A 21800-nucleotide genomic window follows, 5' to 3' on the forward strand; every position below is an offset into this window, starting at 1 on the left:
TGGGAGAGGGAAGCCCACAGAGAAATATAAAGTAACAAAAACCATATTCTAGAGGTTCAGTGCATGGAGCAGCGGGGACCTTGCTGCCAGATCATCCTTAAGCAGACTTTGTGAAAACTAACACCTTAGTGCATCAAAATATACATTTTCCCCCATTTGCTTTTTTAAATTAAAAATAATAATAACAACAAAAAAGAAGAAAAATCCCTTAAGGAATTCACAACCAATTGCCTGAGTCACGATGTTGTCTAAGCGTGAAGATCAGAATGGCTGTGTGCATAGCATGCTGTGCATACAGCATGCATGGCTGGCAAGGTCATCCTCAAGGCTTAACCATCTTCCACAGTGTAAAATATCCACAGTTCCAAGTATGAAGGGACACAGTCTCCTTGGAGAATTCCACAGGACAATACAGGCGCCCAAGCTGTTTTTTATAGAGGGACAGGGCTTCTGTCAAATTGATGCAGTTCTCCTGTGTGAAGTATTTGCCATCCTGTTTCAATGCTTTCATCGACAGGACAAGAATCAGCCGGAGAAATTCCCATATGGAATCTTCCTCTGGAGATGTGGAGATTGGAACAGCTGTCAAATCATTAATCACATAATCAAACTCTCTCCATTTTTTGGCATATTTCTTCAGGACTGGAATGCAGTCTTTAATTAGAACCTGATAGCATTCTCCTTTAAGATTGTCTAAGACCTCGCCGCATGTTTTTCACATGAATTTCTTTTTTAAAATTTTTTTATTATCTTTTATTATTTATGTGTGTACTGTCAAATCAAATCTGACTGGTACAGGAGGAGATTGCCCCTCCTTCTCCAGCAAAGCATCTGGTGAATTTGAAACATGTACCTCGGATTGCAATGCACCTTCTTGCCACTAAGCCACCCGAGCTCCCTCACATGAATTTCATACACCCATCAATCACTATCTGGTCAATCTCGGCCTTGGTGACCATCTTTGGTTTCAGTTTGACTATTTCACATAAAATGCCTCCATCTCTGCCCCCCCTCCCCCTGAATCAGTACATCTTTGTCAGTGTAATCTTCTTTCCCACTGCCCATGATGGCCTGGGTGTATGCCAAATCACTCTCGGCCTAATTGACATCCCCTATGAGGATTAGAATATTTCCAGATTGCTTCGAGTGTAGAATCTTAATGTTCTGATAAGGTGAATTTTCATCATACACTACCTCGTCGATGTCATACTCCAGCAGGTGCCCATTGGCAGTGGATGCCTCCTCGAACTATGGGTGGTAATGCTTCACCCTTGCAGCACTGTCCTGACTCAGTTCTTTCATTTTTTCTTCTACTTTGTTCAAAAGACTGTAAATTTCTTTGTTGCTTTAGGCATCATTGTCATAACTCTGAAGATCCAGCAATGCCAGTCATGGGGGTAGATTCTCAACTTGGCAAAGCTGCCCTTTTTGTTGGTGTATGTTGCTAAGTAGCCATAGTCCTAGCAGGTGTGCACCGACTCTCATTCCCTGCTCCTGAAAAACGGACTGGAGGCCTTTTAGAATGGTTTCACCATCAGCTTTGGCGCTGAGCATGAAATCCAGGGTACCATTCTGTTATTTTTTTCCTTTTCAACTACAGCTCAGCTTAGATGTGGCCATTTTGGGGCATTTTGGTAAACAGCTATACAAGGGCTTGAATGGTAGGATTTGATAATTTTCAGTAGTCACACATAAAAAAATGTAGTCAGATTTTTATATATAATTCAATTTAATGTGTATATTTTTATATTAAGTCAAATATTGTCAGGGAGCTCTGGTGGCCTAGTGGCAAGAAACTGCCCTGCAATCCCAAAGGCATTCAATTCAAATCCACCAGATGCTCTGCTGGAGAAGGAGGGGCAATCTCTTCCTGCACCAGCCACATCCAATTTGATGGTGCACAACCAGAAATAAAGAGGGGGGAGGAATTTGTGTGACCTAGTTTTTAAGATCTAAGCATTTTACTGTGGGATACACTATTATGCTCTTAAAAATTTTTAATAATTCAATAATGTAGACATAAACAACTAACTATGTATTAAGAAATAAAAACCAATTAAGTGAACAAGACAACCTCCATAAGGTGATTAGCCAGTCCATTGTCACAGGAGTTTTCCTTGGGAATATGGTCTCCATTGGATATGTAGGGAGCTTCTCACAGACACTTTGTGCTCTTTTTTAATCTTCATCCAACTCATCATTGTCATCACCATCTGATGTGAGTAACCAGCCTGCAGTCTGATCTGTTGAGTTTGTCAGCCTCTGCCACCATGTCAGTTGGGAGAAGTCTTCAGCCTGATGCCTAACCTATGGATTTGGAATTTGGCAGCTTCCACTACAGAACTAAATCTCTCTATAAAGAAGCATTTTACTGGTTTTGCTCCTGTAGAAAACCCTAGCCTAGCCTTAGGCAAATGTACTATAAAAAAGCTATTGGAACTACTGATTCAATTTAGGAATGTCATATTGTATTAGGCTAAAATGCAAAAACTCTGTTGAATTTCTTTAGTCTCCTCACTGCTGTTGAGTTGAAACTGACTCACTGCTGACCCTCCATTGGATTTCCAATGCTATAAATTTCCTAGAAGAAGATTGCCATCTTGCTCCTGGTGGGTTCAAGCAGTACAAGCTCCCTACAGACTGTACCACATGAGTTGCTTTGTCTCTATGCTACCAAAGATGGACTGACAATCTCTATAATCATGTTTATATTGTATGTAGCTTATATTCATGTACTGCCTACTAGTTCATAAATGTTCTAATTATTATATTTTTTAATTAATAAAATTGTTTATCATTTTTCTAGGGGAACTTATGACATTCTAGTTACAAAAGATAACCAAACTCGTTCTGTTGGTCAATATGACAATCGTGGAAGTTTTGGAGAACTAGCTCTGATGTACAATACCCCAAGAGCTGCTACCATTGTTGCCACCTCAGAAGGCTCTCTTTGGGGACTGGTGAGTGAAGAAAATGTGACAGTATTTGCTGACATTTGTAGTGGGTTTTTTTCCACATTTACCTTGTAAGCAGAACTCAGTTTTGCACCATAAAATTAACTGATGTTTAATTCCTGAAATGAAGTAACATTATAAAGACAAGAAACTCATGATTTAGAGACATAAAGGGTACTTTACTGTTTTTTAATTATTCAAGGAAACAAAAGAAGAGGGGTTAGGAGTAGAAAGGGTATGGAATGTGGGCTCATTGCTTCCAAGAATGACTGCCACTTTACCATGCTATCAGCTATCATTAATTAACATTTTTATCAAAGATTCCATAAAAGAATCTATAAGAAAAAGGGGAAGGCAGAACAGAATTTCAGATTCTCTTGAATCTATACTTTCTAGAACCGAATGTTGTTGTTAGGTGCTAGTTGAGTACAACTCATAGCAACACTGTGAACCATAGAATTGATCCCTGTCCTATCCTGTGCCATCTTCATCATCTATGATATACTGAGCCCACTGCTGGTGGGGTCTATCTACCTTGTTAGGGGTTTTCAACTCTTTCATGATATCCCTTTCTAAGGCATAGCCTTTCCTAGCAACATGCCCAAAGTATGAGAGATAAAGCTTTGCTGTATTTGCCTCCAAGAAGAACTTTGTTGTTGTTGTTATGTGCCGTTGAGTCGCCTGTGATTCATAGTGATCCTGTGTACAACAGCCCTAAACCCCACTCTATCCTGTGCCAATCTTATTGTCTCCTACAAATCTATTCCTGTTACTCCACTTACTGAATCAATCCATCTCATTGAGCATCTTCCTCTCCTGCACTGTCCCTCTACCCTCCCAAACATGACGTTTCTTTCCAAGGACTGACTCTACCTTGCAACATGTCCAAAGTATGTCAGATGAAACTTCAGAATCCTTGCCTGCAAGGAGCAGCCTGGCTTCCCCCTCTCCAGGACAAACTTGTTTGTTCTCCTAGCAGTCCATGGTATATTCAATACTTGTCTCCAGCACTTTTTCCAAGAAATAGCTGTTTGGTTTTTTGGCAGTCCATGAAATATCCAGTACTCTTCTCCAGCACTACAACTCTAAGGCATTAATTTTTCTATTATCCTTATTCATTGTCCACCTTTCAAATGTGTAGCAAGTGATTGAAAAGATTATGGCCTGAATCAGAAACACTTCAGTCTTCAAATTGATATCATTACTCTTCAGTATTTTGGAGAGGTCCCTGAAAGCAGACGTTCCCGGTGCAAAACATCTGATCTCCCGACTACTGGTATCAAGGGTGTTGATTGTTGATCCAAGCAAGATGAAATCATTGACAACTTCAGTCCTTTGTCTATCATAATGTTGCCTGTTGGTCCAATGGTGAGGACCATTTTCCCCCCACACATTTCAGTCACTTAATTATGCTTTCCTCAGGCCTGAAACTGTGTAGGCTGGGTGAACCCTTCAATAATAGAGAGTACTTTGTGATAATTCCTAAACCAAAAGTATCCCTGAAGTTTTCTTAAGCCCAGTAAAGAATGTCCTGCCCCACCCTAAATGATCCTGGAAATTGAGAGGTACAAAGGCTTAAGGATGGAGAACATTATGCTGAGTGAAATATCCCAGTCACAAAAGGACAAATATTACATGATGCCACTGTTGTAGAATGGGACTGTCCTTGGGGTTGGGGAGAGACTGAGTAAGATGGGTTCAATAATGTATACTGCACTGAAACAGAGGAGGGAGAGAACCGTCTAAAAGAGAGATGTAACTGGGTATTTCTGTCATCACAGGAGACTAGAGCGAGGGCTGCATGGTGGAGGGGACCTGGGGGAGTGTTTGTAAAACAATGAAAGAATCTTTTCTTTTACTTTTCCATAATTTTTGGACTCATGTACTTATAACTTGTTAGTCAAATTTGTGTCTTCTAGGTTGCAACACCCCCATGATACATCTTCAAGGATATAAACATGTACGGCCAAGCACAATCAATAAGAGTGCATCTAAATTCCAAAATCAATCTCCATAATAGTCTATGTGTTTCCTACTGCCAAAGGGGCCCTTTAGAGTAGTGAGAGAAGATCTTCACCCTGAAACCCACAGCGTCCCTTTTCAGCAGGAAGTAGCTAAGAGAATACGCCGTCCCCTTTTCCTTATGACTCAGGGTGAAGTCTCTCTCAGGGAGGAGTGATAGGGAATGGCAAAGGATACACTGACAAAGAAGATTAATCAGAACTGGCTTTGACAAGCACTGTGGCATTTGGACAAGAACAAACTGGGAGGAGGGTAGAGAGAATAGTGCAACAATGAATGAGTGGAAGCCCAAAATCTCTGTAAATGTTTATGAAAATTAATAAAATATAATTATAGAAAAAAAAACCACCAAAGACCAAAAAAAAAATAAAAAAAAATGTAACATTATTTATCTAAAAAAAAAAACCAACAAAGGCTTAAGGATAAGCAGGCATTCTTATAAACCAAGTGGTTGAAATATATCAAGAACAGAACCAAACTTTGCCCTGTCGGCATCGTCCTCATGATCTCCACCGTGAGGATGAAGGTCAGTGCATTCTAGGTTAGTGTTAAAGTCACTGTGTCAATCTGTCTTCTTGAGAATCTCTTTCTCTGGCCCTCCACCTTTTCCAGCATGATAGCTTTTTCCAGCAACCGGCCCCTCCTGATATCTTTGCCTGAAGACAATATTTCACCATTCTTGTCTCTAAATAACAACTTGGCTGCTCTTCCTCCAAGACAGACATGTTTATTCCATGAGATACTCATTACTCTTTTTTTTATTTTTTTTTTTATTATTTTTGTGTGTGTGTGCCGTCAAATCAGATCTGACTGGTACAGGAGGAGACTGTCCCTCCTTCCCCGGCAGAGCATCTGGTGGATTCGAACTGTGCGCCTCTGGGATTGTAGTTGCAGCTCCTTGCCACTAGGCCACCAGAGCTCCCCTTCATTACTCTTTTGCAACACCACAATTCAAAGACATCAGTTCTTCTTTAGTCTACCTTAGTCATTGTCCCACTTTCAGATACATTGGAAGCAGTTGAAAATACCATGATTTGAAGCAGGCACACCTTGGGCTTTAAACTGACATCCTTGCTCTTTAGTATTTTAAAGAAGTCATTGACAACCAGTTTTCCCCAATGCAACATGTCTTTTGATTTATTAACTGCTGTTGCCATGAGTATTGACTTTGGATTCAAGTAAAATAAAATTGTTGACAGCTTCAGTCTTTTCTCAATCTATCATGACATTTTCTGTTGGTCCAGTAATGAAGATTTTTATTTCTTTGATGTTGAGATGGAATCCATATTGACGGCTATAACTGTTGATCTTCTACTGTCAGTGCTTCTCTAGTAGGCAAGGTTATGTCCTGTGCATAGCACAGGTCATAGTATAGGAAACAAGCGTTAAAACAAACAAACAAACAAAAAGAAAAAAACATAAAAACTCTAGAAAGTGGATAGGAAAAGGTGGCCTGTCTAGGAAGCTCAAGACACAGCAATGAATTATCTTGTTTTTCCTTATTTATTTCCCACATATGGTAGATGAGGTGCTGGAAGAACTTGCGACCCAAAATTTCCAACAGGTGTAGACGAAATTGTTCCCAAGAAAAGATTGATCAGGTGATAAAAACCTCCCTTGCATCCTGTTAAACAATAAGTAATGATTTTTTTCATGTCCTTAGTCTGTAATAACCTCTAATCTATTCTCTGTCTCTATAAACTTTTTACGTAAGATATTTCATTTAAGTGGGATCTTGTAATATTTGTCCTTTTGTGTCTAACTTACTTTACTCTGCTTGTTTTCATAGTTTATTTACTTCTCTGCTGATGAGTAGATGAGTTGAAACTTTCCACCTTTTTGCTGTCATAAATAATTTTGCTGTGAACACTGGTGTACAAGTATTAGAGTGGAATTGACTATAATTAACTTATTCAAAAATTCACCAAACTCTTTTCCACATTAGCAGCTGTACTGTTTTACATCCCGAGAAATACATAAGCCTTACAATTAGTCCACATCCTTATCAGCACCTTTTAATTTTCTGTTTGTTTAATAATATCCATTCTAATAGATAAAGTACATTCTAGTGTAAGTTTCAGAGTTTCCTCTGGCACCCATTTTGGTCTTTTCTTTCTCCTCTGTCTTTGTAATGACCTTTGGCTTCCTTCATAGATTATGTCCAAGATAACTTCCCATAATTCATCTCATACTTGATCATCAGTATTCACTGTATTGAATATATTCTTGAGATAGTTTTAAAATTCAATTGGAATAGATTCAAGGTTGTATTTTGGGTTTCATGTGCTTGTTTTCATTTTCTTCCGCTTAAATTTGAACTTGCACATGCAGAATTCTAGAACACTTAACTGTGCTTATCAGAAACATATCCATAGACCAAGAAGCAATTGTTTGACTAGAATAAGGTAATACTCCTTGGTTTAAAAGAAGGAAAGATGTACATAAGGATTACAACCTTTCTCCATACCTGTTCAATCTATATTCTGAACAAATCATTGTAGAACTTGGACTCTGAAGAAAAAGGTGGCATCAGCATTTAAGGAAACGTCTTAAATGTCCTATATTATGCAGATGTCACAACCTTACTTGCAGAAAGTGAAGAAGACTTGAAGCATTTACTGCCGAATATCAAAGACAATTCAGTATAGATTCTATCTTAACATTTAAGAAAACAAAAATCCTTATTATTGGACCAGTGGACAGCAATCATGATAGATGAAAAAGAGATTGAAATTGTCAAAAATTCCATGGATTTAACTGGATAAGGTCAACATCCATGGTAATTAATAGCCGTTAAAAAACAAAAGATGCATAGCATTGGTAAAAGTGGCTGTCAAAAATCTGTTCTAACGTGCCAAAGAGCAATGATATTAGTGAAAGCCCAAGGTGCACCTGATCTAAGCCATAGTATTACAGTTGCTTCCTATACATCTGAAAGCTGGACAGTGAATAAGAATGATAGGAAAAGGATCAGTGTGTTTGAATTGTGGTGTTGGAAAAGAGTACTAAATATCCTATTGCTGTTAGCTCCTGTAGAGTCAAGTACAACTCATAGCAACCTTATGAACAACAGATCTGAGTTTTGTCCTATCCTGTGTCATCCTCATTATCTCTGACACAACTTCATCCTATTGCTACAGTCACTGTCTCTACGCATCTCACCTCCACCTTTCTAAGCATGATGTTGCTAGTTGATCCAGTGGTGAGGATATTTGTCATCTTGATGTTGAGATGCAATCCATATTGAAGTGTATAGTCTTTGATCTTCTGCAGCAACATGTAGCCTTTCCTAGCAACATGCCCATGCCCATGAAATGTTCCCCTGCTCTATTTGCACAACAGTCCTTGGTCTAGGTGTAGATTTCACATGAACACAATTAAGTGTTCTAGGATTCCCATTATTCTCAATGTTAGCCATAATTTGTTAAGATTCACACAGTCAGATGCCTTTGCATAACTAATAAAGCACAAACAGACATTCTTCTAGTATTCTCTGCTTTCAGCCAGTACCCATCCGACATCAGCAGTGATGACGTTGGTGCCATGGCCTCATCTAAATTCTTCTTGATCTCCTAGTAGTTCTGTCTAGGTACTGTTTTAGCCTCTTTTGGATAATCTTCAGCAATATTTTGCTTGCATGTGATATTAGTGATAATTGTTTGATAATTTTCTTAGGAATGAGAATAAATATGGATCTCTTCCAGCCAGTCAGCCAGGCAGCTTTCCTTCAAATTTCCTAGCATAAACTAGTGAGCACGACCTGGGCTTCATCTGTTAGTTGAAATATGTCAATTGGTAGCCCATTGATTCCTGGGGCCTTAGTTTTTGCTATTACTGTCAATATAGCTTGAACTTCCTTCATTATCATTGGTTCTTGATCATATGCTACTTCCTGAAATATTTCATTGTTGGCGACTATGAGTTGTACTGAACTCAATGGCACCTAACAACAACAAGCGATGTGCCCAAAGTATGTAGATCAAGCTTCACCATTCTTACCGCCAAGGAGAACACTGGCTGCACTGTTTGCAAGACCTATCTGTTTGTTTTTTGGCAATCCATGGGATATTCAGCATTCTTCTTTACCACCATAATTCAAAGGCTTTAATTTTTCTTTTGTTATCTGTATTCATTGTCCAGCTCTCAGACTCACAGCAAGTGATTGAAAAGATCATGCCCTGAATCAGGCGCACCCTAGACTTCAAACTGACATCTTTGTTTCTCAGTAATTTGGAGTGGTCCCTGACAGCAGACTTACCAGTGCAATACATCCCCTGATCTCCTGACTGCTGTTACCAAGGATGTTGACTGCGGATCCACATAAGATGCAATTGTTGCTAATTTTTTTCTCCATCTATGGTTATGTTGCTTATTGATTCAGTGGTGAGGATATTTGTCATCTTGATGTTGAGATGCAATCCATATTGAAATCTGTAGTTTTTGATCTTCTGCAGCAAGCATTTCAAGTTCTCCTCACTTTGAACAAGGAAGGTTGTGTGATCTGCATAATGCAGGTTATTGGTGAGTCTTCCTCTGCTCCTGATGCCACATTTTTCTTTATAGAGCCTAGCTTCTCAAATTATTTGCTTAGCATACAGATTGAATAGATAATGGAAAAGATACAATTCAGCTATGTACCTTTATTGATTTTAGACCATGCAATCTTCCCTTGTATTGTTCTGACAATAGGTTCTTCTTTCCCCCACTTCTTTGTGCAGTTGTGCTGCTGCTGGATTATCACCTAGCGTAGATTTTCTGCCAACAGTCTTTCCTTAGATATATGTCTCTGTTCTTTTTTTTATTTTTTTAAATAATTTTAATGAACACTTACAGAGAATTTGGATTTCCATTCATTCATTGCGACAATAGATTCTTAAAGTAGGTTTTGTGATGATCATGGGATTATTCCGTGGATTTCCAAACAGAACATATGAGTCAGTCTTGGAGGAAGTGCAGCCAACGATTTCTTTAGAGGCCAGGATGATGAAACTGAGTCTCATACTTTGGGCATATTGTTAAGCAGGGCCAGTTCAACACTATATCTATCCTATATATCCTATACCCAGAAAGCCAAATACCATGATCATGAACATGGTTTTCTCAGGGCAAGGCTTATCCACTCCACTCCAGGTGCTGACCCCTGTGATTTTCCCAAGTGTGGGAAACTTGAATGCATAATTTGTGATAGTGGGGGCACTGTGTTTGTGCTTTCCCTTTAAAATAAAAAATAAAAAGGGCCAGTCCTTAGGAAAAAACATCATGCTTGGAAAAGTGGAAGGTCAGGGACAGAGAGGAAGAACCTCATGAGATGGATCAACACAGTGACTGTACCAGTGGACTCAAGCATATTAGAAATCATGAAGATGGTTAAGACAAGGCAAGATTCACATTTGTTGTTCATAGGGTTTCTGTAAATTGTAGTTAGCTCAACAGCATCTACCGACAATAGCATATCTTTTTTGTTTTGTTTTCCCTATATGTCTTGTCTCATCTCACTGAGATTGTAAACTCTCTGAAGGCAAAAACAATCGGACTGCATTATCTCCTTTTTTTGTGGAAGATACAACATTTGACATTGAAAAGTGATTGTGACACCTGCCACAAAGGATTTTTGATTAGGAATTTTACTTTTTATTCTACTGTTGACCAATAGGTGGCACTCATTACACAGCAATTGACAGCACATGTGCTAGCTGCCTGGCTTAATAAGCTTCATCTTTTACTTCTAGGGGTAATTCTTAAATGGAAATCTTATTCTTCTAAACAGTTCATAGACTGTATTACACCATGCCCTAATATTTGCCTGAAGCCAAATTAATTAAGCCATAGAGATTCTCTTACATAGTAACTCACCAGTATTTTCATATTTTTTTTTCTTAATAGGATCGGGTGACTTTTAGAAGAATCATAGTGAAAAACAATGCGAAGAAGAGGAGGATGTTTGAATCATTTATTGAATCTGTGCCCCTTCTTAAATCGCTTGAGGTAAAGTCTGAATAAAAATGCAGTTATAGGAATTTAGGAAAATATTATTTTGTTGGATTTTTCAAAACAAGTTATTCTAATCAATTTTCCCAACTTTTGTTAAGATCTTTTCCTTGTAAATGATGAATGTGTTTGTTGTTTCAGGTGTCAGAACGAATGAAGATTGTGGACGTAATAGGAGAGAAGGTCTACAAGGATGGAGAGCGTATCATCACTCAGGTGATCCAGCAACATTTGTCTCACAAAACTTTTCATGTCCTCCCGTAGTTAAGAGTGCATGCTGTCACTTAGCAAGTCATACTTCCTGCAGAGTTCTCTGAAGCCCTTTGGTGTCTCCCTCATTGACATGCAAGTCTCTTGACCTCATTCACCTTTCCATAGCCTCCAGTCTGTGTTCTTTAAGATAGCATTTTCTTTTAATTCTGGAGAAACCTCATTTATCAGTGTTAAAACCTTGAAAAGGTTAGAAGTTTGTACTCTCTACCTTTTGCACAAAGGTGCCCTTAGTATGCAGTCTTTAGTGTTTCACCAGATTTGTAAGATGTCATTAATATTTCCTTTATGCCTTGTTCTCCTACTGGTTTTAGGTATAGTAAAGACCATCAAACAGGTCTTAACCTTTTAATGAGTACTGTATAATAGACCCCTCTGGTGGCCTAGTGACAAGAAGTTGTGCTGCAATCTCAAAGGCCTTGGTTTGAGGCCATCAGCTGTTCTGTGGGAGAAGGATGGGCAGTCTCTTCTCATTTATTTACTGCCTGTGAAAACCTTCCAGAGGGTTGGCTATGGGTTGGTTCTGACTCTGCGGTATACAGCAACAGCTGTGTAATAGGTTTTCCTTTGCTATTGTGTTTGCATTTTTAGTAATATGTAAAAAGTACTAAAGGTTTATCTTGGTGTAAGCTTCTTTAGCTATGCTTCTGATAAGAGCACTAAAAAGAAATACCGTTGTTCTGGATGGAGATGATGAATTTTACTGCTTTGATGGCCTATTCTATAAGGATTTGCAGTGCTAACTGAAAGGCCCCACCTCTCTGATGGTTTGAACCTACCAGTGGCTCTTTTGGGGGGAAAAGATGAGCAGCTTCGTGCCATGTGATTTACAGCCTCAGAAACCCAGTGGAGGGTCTGTTCTGAGTTGGTTCTTTCTCGATGACAATGGGTTGAGTTCTTGGTGGGGTGATGTGCTCAGTCCCAGGACAAGGAAAGACTAAAATTGATCAGGCTTAGTTCCTAGGCCAAACCGCAGGGCCTGTGGTCAACTTGGAGCATCAGCCCTATCAGAAACACAAGATACAATCAAGCTTATCAAAGAAAAGGAGAGGAAGTGGGGAGGCTCTGACGTAAAGCACTAAAGGAATACCAAAAAAACCCTGCCTGTCTACCTTCAGATGAAATTACGAACAAAATCGTATGTATGCTATACAAGTGAAATAATTATCCAGCCACAAAAAAAGAATGATCTTTTGATACATGCTACAGCATAAATCTTTAAAATATGCTAAGTATAATAAACCAGACAAAAGAAAAGATTGTATGATTCCATTTATATGACTTAGCCACCACTACCCACAATAACCAGTAGTATCAAGTCACCTCTGTCTCATGGTCACTCTCTGTGGGTTAGAATACAATTGTGCTGCATAAGTTTTTCAAGGGCTAATTTTTCAAATGTAAATCATCAGACCTTTCTTGTGAGGTTCCTCTGGGTGAATTTATATCTCCAGGCTTTCAGTGTGCAGCCAGCCATGTCAGCTATTTGCCTCTCTCAGGGACTCCTTGAACCATCTTGTTATTCGTGCCATCTGGTTTGCTCCCACTCACAGCAACACATGTACCACAGAACCAAACAGTGCCTGATCTTGCACCAGCCCCACAGCCCTGCTGAGTCTGTGTCCATTCTTACAGCCACTGTGTTGGTCCATCTCTTTGAGAGTCTTCTTTTTCACACTGTGCAACATAGTTAAAGTCATAGAGAACAGAAAATAGTATAGTGGTTACTTGGGGAGGAGGAGACAAAAATAGGAGTTACTTTTTAGGGGGTTCAGAGGTTTTTAGGGTCATTAAAAGGTTTTGGAAAATTTAGTTAGTGGTGAACATGGCACAAACTGTAATATTATTAGTGCCGTGAAGTAAACATTTACAAATAGAAAAATGATAACTTCAGTGTTGTTATTGCATTTATGTGCCCTTGAGTTACTTGCGATTCATAGCAACCCTATATACAACAGCTCTGAATCCTGCTCTATCTTGAGCCAACCTCATTGTCCCTGACATTCCTACCCCCATTACCCCAGTCACTGAATCAATCCATCTTATCCGGGGTCCTCTCTTGTACTATCCCTCCACCCTTCCAAGCATGATTTCTCTCTCTCTGAGGATTGGTCCCACCTTGCAACATGTCCAAAATATGTCAGATGGAACTTCAAAAGCCTTGCCTCTAAGCAGCAGCCTGATTTCACCCTTTCCAGGATGAACCTGTTTGTTTTCCTAGCAGTCTATGGTGTATTCAGTACTCTTCTCTAGCACCACAGCCCAGAGACATCAATTCTTCTCTCATCCTTAATCATTGTCCAGCTTTCTGATCTATAGCAAGTAATTGCCAAGACCATGGCTTGAATCAGATGCACCTTAGTCTCTAGACTGACACTGTTCCTCTTGAGTACTCTAGAGAGGTCCCTGAAAGCAGATTTCCCCATTGCAATTTGTCTTTTGGTTTCCTGGCTAGTGTTACCAAGAGTGTTGATTGTGCAGCCAAGCAAGCTTAAACTGTTAACAATCTCAGTCTCTTCTCTATCGTGATGCTGCCAATTTGCCCAGTGATGAGAATCTTTGTTTTCTTGATGCTGAGCTTCAATCCATATTGATGGCTGTATCCTTGACCTTCGACAGCAAATGCCTCAAGTCCTCCTCAGTTTCTGCAAGCAGGGTTGTATCATCTGCATAACACAAGTTGATGAGTTTTCCTCCAATCCTTTTGCCACACTCCTTCTCACAGAGCCCAGCCTCCCAGATAATCTGCTCTGCATATAGATTGAAAAGGTACAGAGATAGGGTGCATCCCTCGTGTATACCTTTCCTGATTTTAAATGGGATTTTCTAACATTGGCTATAATATCCCTAGTGCCATGGCCTCTTCTAAACCCAGCGTTTAATGTTACTTCACCATAATACAAAAACAAGGAAAACTGGGAGGTGGGGAGGCACAGGGAAGAAAATGTGCAACAGTGAATGAATGGAAATACAAGTTCTCTATAAACTTTCATTAAAATCTCAATCAAAAAAACAAGGAAAACTGACTTTTTAAAGTGATATCTCGAAATATCTTTGTATTCTGGATGCTTTTACTACTATTAGTAATGCATTTAATTAGACATTTGCTTACATCTACAAAATTTCATTCAGATACACAGTAGGGCCAAATGTAGCAAGTACTGTAATGAAAGTACGAACATACAAAAAGAAAGTCGTCTGTATGGCTTTCTAGAGAAGTTGCATTTGAACTGAGCCCAAATTCAGCAAGTGGGTTTAGGGCAAGGGAATAAAATGAACAGAGCCTGAGGCTTTGAACTGTTTTTCAGGGTAGCTAGCTACATCCTATCTAACAAAGGACTAATCTCTAAAATCTGTAAAAACAACAAGAAAAAAACTTTCTACTTCAAAAGAGACAAAAGAGTTGAGCAGACACTTCGTCAAAGAAGACATTAAAATGTTCAACAGATAACATGAAGAGATGCGTGTACTCATTAGCCATTAGTGATGACAGATAATACCATAACTTGGTTGGTGCACACTTTCGTCTTTAGAATGACATCTTTATTTTTTAACGCTTTAAAGAGATCTTTTTCAGTAGATTTATCCAATGAAATATGCCATTTGATTTCTTGACTGTTGCTTCCATTGGTGTTCCACATATCCAAATAAAATGGAATTTTTGACAACTTTAATATTTTCTCATTTTATTATGATGTTGCTTATTGGTCCATTTGTGAAGATTTTTCTTTTTTTTTTTTACATTGAGATAAAATCCATACTGAAGGCTGTAGTCTTTGATTTCCATCAATAAATGCTTCAAGTCTTTGCTTTCAGCAAGGAAGATTATCATCTTTGTATCACAAGATGTTGAGTCTTCCTTTCATCCTGTTACCATATTCTTCATTATATATTCCAACTTCTTAGATTATTTGCTTAGCATACAGGTTGAATAAATAAGAAACAAACATATGAGGCATACAGAATGAATAAGTATAAGACCATAAGGCACACCTTTCCAGATTTTAAACAGTACAATGTCTCTTATAGTTAAATAACTGTCTCTTGGATTACATCTTGTACAGTTTCAAATAAGCATAATGTAGTGCTCTAGAATATTCATTCTTTACAGTGTTATCCATAATTTGTTATGATTCACATCATTGAATGCTTTTGCATAATCTTATAAAATACAGGTGAACTTCTTTCTCATAATCTCTGCTTTCAGGCAAGATCCATCTGTTATAAGCAGTAATTTCCTTTGTTCCATATCCTCTTCTGAAACTGGTAGGATTGCTGGCAGCCATATTTTTAGCATGCTTTAAGAATTCAACTATGTTGTGAATATCAGTAGATTAGTGAATTGGGGTTTTCAATTAATATTTAATTGTATGAGTGAACCATAATTTGTTAATAAGATTCACCAGTTGAGGGGCATTTAAGTTCTTTCTAGTTTTTGGTAATCATAAATAACGCTCCCTTCTTTTGAATATATAATTAGTATAATGGGATTGCTGGATTAAATGGTATTCCCATTCCCACTTTCTGAAGAAGTACCAAACTACTTTCCATAGTGGTTACACTATTTTACCTTCCCACCGAGAGCATTATGCTCTTTAAAGATTTATCAGTATGGCATCAAAATTACAGTAATAACTCAGAAGTTTGTATGGGCTCCCTCAGGAGCAGTTCCATTTCATGGTTACATTCCAGTCACCACAGCAACATGCAAACATTTCAGTCCCCACAATAAAGCATATGAAGACAAAGGGTGTCCACCTCTGAGTAACATATTTAGCACTGCAGTTTAGAAGTTTCATAGTTAGCACTTAAAAGTAAGCCCATTTCTTTCTCAAAAAAGTTGGAAATAGAAATACCATTTGAACTGCTAGTTCCACTACTGGGAATATACCCTAAAGAAATCATAACTGCCACCCAAGCAGATATATTCACACCCATGTCTATTGCAGCTTGGTTCTCAATAGCAAAGAGTTGGAAACAACCCAAGTGTCCACCAGGAAATGAATGGATAGAGAAGCTTGGGTATACAATGCAATACTACGATGCATTGAAAAACAAGGAACTCGGGGAGCTCTGGTGGCCTAGTGGCAAGGAGCTGCAACTACAATCCCAGAGGCGCACGGTTCGAATCCACCAGATGCTCTGCTGGGGAAGGAGGGACAATCTCCTCCTGTACCAGTCAGATCTGATTTGACAGTACACGCACACAAAAATAATAAAATAAAAAAAAAGAAAGAAAAACAAGGAACTCGTGAAATATTATACAAAATGGGTGACCCTGGAGGACATTATGCTGAGTGAAATATCTCAGTCACAAAAGGACAAATACTGCATAGTGCCACTGTTGTAAAGTGGGTCTGACATCAGAGTTGGGGAAAAACTAAGAGGGGATAAATAATGTATATATCATTCAAACAGATGAGGGAGAGAGCTGTTGAAGAGGAACATATGATTAGGTATTATTGTCATGACAAGAGTCCAGAATGAAAGCTGCATAGTGGAGTGGACTTAGGGGGAGTGGAATTGTGTAACAATGAAAGGATTTTTTTTTCAAAGAAAAAAATCAACTGTCTGGGAGGGTGGGCAGGGAGGAAGGTGTGCAACAGTGAGTGAATGGAAATCCAAAATCTCTGTAAACTTTCATTAAAATTAAAAAAAAGTCCATTAGCCATTTTTAGTTCATTTTTTTGGTACTTATTTTATATATATAGTGTTATAGTTTTGTAAAAGAATATGCAATTGTTCCAGTATCTTTTTTTTCTATTCTTTTTTATTTTTAAATAATTCTGTAAGATGCTAATAAATCATCACACAGACAAAAGTAAATTTTTACAGTGTGCTTGTATTCACCCCTTAAAAAAAATTAAAACCACAGTGTTCATATCAAGAACTAAAATCACTATTCAAAGACAAACTCCATAGGATATTATTTTCATTTCCAGTATCTTTTTTTAAAGATGTGATTCTTTCCTTGTTGCCTTGATACCTTTATTGAAAATCAGTTGACTATATATGTTTGTATCTATTTCTTGTGTCTTTTTAGTTTTATTGATCTGTATATTTGTTGATATGCCAGTGCTACACTGCAGTATTACAGTATTTTTAGTAGTGTAAACCTTCCAAATGTCTTTCTTTTTCATGATTATTTTTTTACTCTATGTTTATTATGTTTCTATATCATCTTTTAATCAGCTTATCTATTTTTAAAAAACCAAACAGAAGTTCTGGTGGCCTAGTGGCAAGAAGCTGCACTGCAATCACAGAGGTGCACAGTTCAAATCCACCAGATGCTCTGCTGGAGAAGGAGGAATAATCTCCTCCTGTCCCAATCAGATCCGATTTGATGGTACACACACAAAAAAAGAATAAAATAAAATAAATAAACCAAAAAACAACCTTCCTGATATTTTTTTAAATTGGCATTAATGTTAAATCCATTGAGTATTCTGGGAATATTGACATCCTAACAATATTGAGTCTTCTCCCCCCACCCCACCCCTGTCAGATAGGTAATGTGCCTACATTGTAACAAGGTTTAAGGGTAGCATATGTCATACAGAAGCATGAATACCCAATTGTGCTCATGGACTGGAAGAGGATCAATATTGAGTCTTCTGATTCATGAATATATTTCCATTTATTTAGGTTTTTCTTTAATTTGTCTCTATTGTTTTGTAGTTTTTAGATTTAGTGTTCAGATCTTGAGCATCTTGTGTTAAATTTAACCCAGTTTCAACACTAAGATGTACCTAACCAAGGCCATGGTATTTTCAGTTACTTCACATGCATATAAAACTCGGGCAGTGCATAATGACCACATGAGAATTGACGACCTTTAAAATGTGATGTTGGCAAAGAGTACTGAGTATACCATGGACTGCCAAAAGAACAAACAGATCTGTCATGCAAGAAATACAGCCAGTGTGCTCCGTAGAGGCATGGATAATAAGACTTCTTTGTTACCAAGAAGAGCCAGTCATTAGAAAAGTAGAGGGACAGGAAAGTTCTCAGTGAGACAGATTGACACAGTGACTATAACAGTGGCCATAAGCACAGCACAGACTGTGAGAATGGTGCATGGTCACGCAAGTTTGATCTGTTGTACACGGGGCAGTGTCTACTTGATGGTGCCTAACAACAACAACATTGAAGAAAATATTTTAAAGATTTTATTTTCTTATTTTTTATAATGTTTAGAAATACAGTTGAGTTTTGTTTGCTGATCTGTTTGTATTCCACAATCTTGATAAACTCACTTATTCATTCTAGTAGATTTTTTTATGTACTCTTGGAATTTTCTACATAGACTGTTTTGTCTATGAACAAAGACTCTCTTTTCTATCTGTATACTTTTTTTAACATTGGCTAGGATCACTACTACAATATTGAATAAAAGTAGTGATGGCAGATATCCTTGTCTTGTTCTCAATCTTGAGGTGAAAGAATGTAATCTTTCACCATTGATTATAATGTCAATTGTAGGGTTTTTTTAATAAAGGCTCATATCAGTCCTTCTCTAGCTAGTTTGCAGGGTTTTTATTACTACAGGGTTCTGGCTTTGGCAGATATCTTTGCTGTTTTTGTTATATGCTTATGTGGTTTTTGTTCTTTCATTTATTACTAAGATGATTACTTGACCTTTTAAATATCCTGTATCCTTGGAAGAACCCAAATTCATCATAATATATTATTGTTTTTATGTTGATTTGCTGAAGTTTTAAAAATAATTTTTTCCTTGTTCAGAAGTACAATACCTCCAGGTGATTTTATCATTTATGAAGTTTTGAGATCCACAGTTCTAGACTATTTCAAGACTTCCTAATGCTCTTACATTAAGAACACTTGTTTTTTTAAGGATTTGTGAAGATTGGCTTTGATTTCCAAATGTAGAATTCAGCAGTGGAAGTGTCTGGGCATGGAATTTTCTTTGTACATAGGGTACAAAGAAAATATGTTTGTATTTATTAGAAGGCCTTATTCAACAATAGCTTTGGAATTGATCTCACAGTATTCTGACAAAATGTACTTCTCCATGTTTTACTTCATTCCTTTATTGTTTATAGGCTAGAGCTTGATGCAAAAATGGAATCATCCTAAAAAAAAAACTGGAATCATCTTGCATGTAATTACACTTTTGAGGACACAGGTGGTGCAGATAGATGACCCTTTGGGACAGTTCTAGAGAACTAGGGCACAGATCTCCACCTGGGTTTCCAGTGCTGTAGGATCAGCTGGTCAGCCAGGCAGCCTGGGAAGGTCCATATCATGAACTTGGCAAGGAAGACGTTGTTCACACTGCCCTGTGGTTTTCTGTGGGTAGAGTTTCTACTATTACTTTGATCTTTTCTGCTTGTTATCTAAGTCCATTCACATACTTAGTTTCTTCTCAATCTAGGTGATTCTTTCTGGAATGTATCCATTTCAAATCAAAGTTATCTAGTTTGTTGCCATAGCATTATTTCTAGTATTCTTTTAGCGCTGATGGCTAGTCCATAAGGAGTTGTCCTGCTAACCCAAAGGCAGTGTCTCTCTGGAGATTTGAATCCACTAGAGAAAGATGAGCAAGTCCCCTCCTGTGCAATGCACAGCCTCTAGAAACCTGCCAGAGGGTCAGCTATATGGGTGGACTCTGATGGGACAGCAAAGAGAGACAGTTTATTTCTGTAGAGTCAGTAGTGATGCCCCCTATTTCATTTCTGATTCTTGTAATCAGTCTTTTTGCTTTCATCAGCCTTACTAAAGGTTCATCAATTTTATTGATCTTTAAGAACTAACTTTTGGGAAAGAAAAAAAAAAAGAACTAACTTTTGCTTCTGTTGATTTTTCCTGTTCTCTATTTCATCAAAAAGTTTAACTTTTTCTCATGTTTTTATTATTTGCTTTCTTATGTTTGCTTTAGGTTTAGTTCTTTTTCCACTGTCCTAAAGTAGATTAGCTATCTTTGGTTTATAATTTTTCTTCTTTTTTAATTCACATATTTGTAACTAGAAGTATTCCTCCCAGTACTGCTTTGTTAAAGCCAATAAATTTTGGTATATTTTGCCTTCATTTTCACTTTCTCAACATATTTGTATTGATTTTTTTGTGGTTTGGTAAAAGTTGACACAGCAAATTAAGTTCCCATTTAGTAATTTTGACACAATTTATTCAGTAATATTGCTTATATTTCTCATGGTACATCAACTTTCTGGTTGTTTCATTTCCAGTAATGTAGTTTCCCTGCCCCCTTGCCTTTTCATTTTTTTGCGTCTCACATACATGGTTTTTAAAAGAAACACAGTATTGTTTTGGTTTTTTGTTTGTTTTTTCTATAATTATATTTTATTAATTTTCATAAACATTTACAGAGATTTTGGGTTTCCATTCATTCATTGTTGAGTATTGTTAAAACTTGTTGTTAGGTGTTGAGTCAGCAGTGACTCATAGTAATGTGTCTAACTTTGGGAAAGTAATACAAATCAAGATTAGCCCAAGGCCAATTCCTCTGAGTTGGAGGTCAGACATACTCCATTTTCCAACCATGTGAACAGTTTTAAGATCAGCTGTGCCTCCCGTAGCACTCGCTACCTCTCATCTGTGTTCAATAACAGTTGCAGTGTTCACACACAATTTATAGTTAAGTGGTTTATTAAGGAACAAGGTACAACTCAGGGTCTGGATCAGTAAGCTACAGCTCTAGGTCAATATCAGGAATTATGTAGACAGTCTCCCTTTAATGCAGCACAACTCTCAGATCTCAACCATGTAAGCTTCTTTCCCGTTCCTTGAGAACAGACTTCGTGGCCTGCTCGGCACAGGTCTCACTTGGCCTTGCTACCTCTTACTTCTGGCTCCGCTACAGGGCCCCTTGTAACTTTCTCACCAACCTCTTTAATCTTTAACCCACCCATGGTCTAGCACAGCAGGGGAATTCTTTGTCTCCTTTCTCTCTCTGCTACTTCTTTCTTCCTTCTGCTGTTTTCCTTCCTACTTTCTAATTCCTAAATCTCTGTTTGGCCAGATACTTAAATACACAAACTCCTTTTCATTTTCAAGGCATCACACTCCCACTAGGATTAGTTTCCAAAGCTTAGCAATAGACATAAGTGTGCATGATATTGACTTTTTGATATCTTCTCTTTTTTCCTTACTTCATCTTGCCAGAGGCAAAAACTACCTTTTGCAAAAAATGTATTAATTAAAATTATTAATCTTACTGTTTTTTATGTTACTACTTTTTGCTCTTTTTTTTGAATCTGTTTTGGTTTTTGCTATTTTTTATATATTCTTGAGTTGATACTTAAGTAATTTTTTAATCTCTTTTTCCGTTATAGGCATTTTAAAGCTAGAAATTTTTCTACATCCCTCAAGTTCTGAAACATAATATTTTCTATCTAACCTGTGAATTTAGGTATTCAGCATTTGGAGATTCTTACCTTAAATGCTCTTGGACATCCTACTCCGACCCCTGTGAGTTAGATAGCCACTTGAGATAGCCAACACTTTTCTCCTGAAGCCCAGATGTTGTTTTTTTAATTTTATTTAAATTTATTATTAATTTCAGTAAAAATTTACAGAGACTTTGGA

The 21800-nt window shown here is 37.7% G+C and overlaps 1 protein-coding gene and 1 pseudogene across 1 annotated transcript in view; one reads left to right on the forward strand and one right to left on the reverse strand.

The window, feature by feature from the left end:
• PRKAR2A (protein kinase, cAMP-dependent, regulatory, type II, alpha) overlaps positions 1 to 21800 on the forward strand; it is a 76291-nt gene that overhangs the window by 43861 nt on the left and 10630 nt on the right. The window contains exons 6-8 of the mRNA XM_006892929.1: positions 2807 to 2960; positions 10860 to 10961; positions 11106 to 11180. Coding sequence (XP_006892991.1) covers positions 2807 to 2960; positions 10860 to 10961; positions 11106 to 11180 — 331 coding nt within the window. The remainder of the gene's footprint in view (positions 1 to 2806; positions 2961 to 10859; positions 10962 to 11105; positions 11181 to 21800) is intronic.
• On the reverse strand, positions 323 to 2201 carry LOC102853224 (annotated as a pseudogene).

Source organism: Elephantulus edwardii, unplaced genomic scaffold (genome assembly GCF_000299155.1).
Source record: "Elephantulus edwardii isolate Elephantulus edwardi_28Jun2011 unplaced genomic scaffold, EleEdw1.0 scaffold00121, whole genome shotgun sequence".
Classification (NCBI taxonomy): domain Eukaryota; kingdom Metazoa; phylum Chordata; class Mammalia; order Macroscelidea; family Macroscelididae; genus Elephantulus; species Elephantulus edwardii.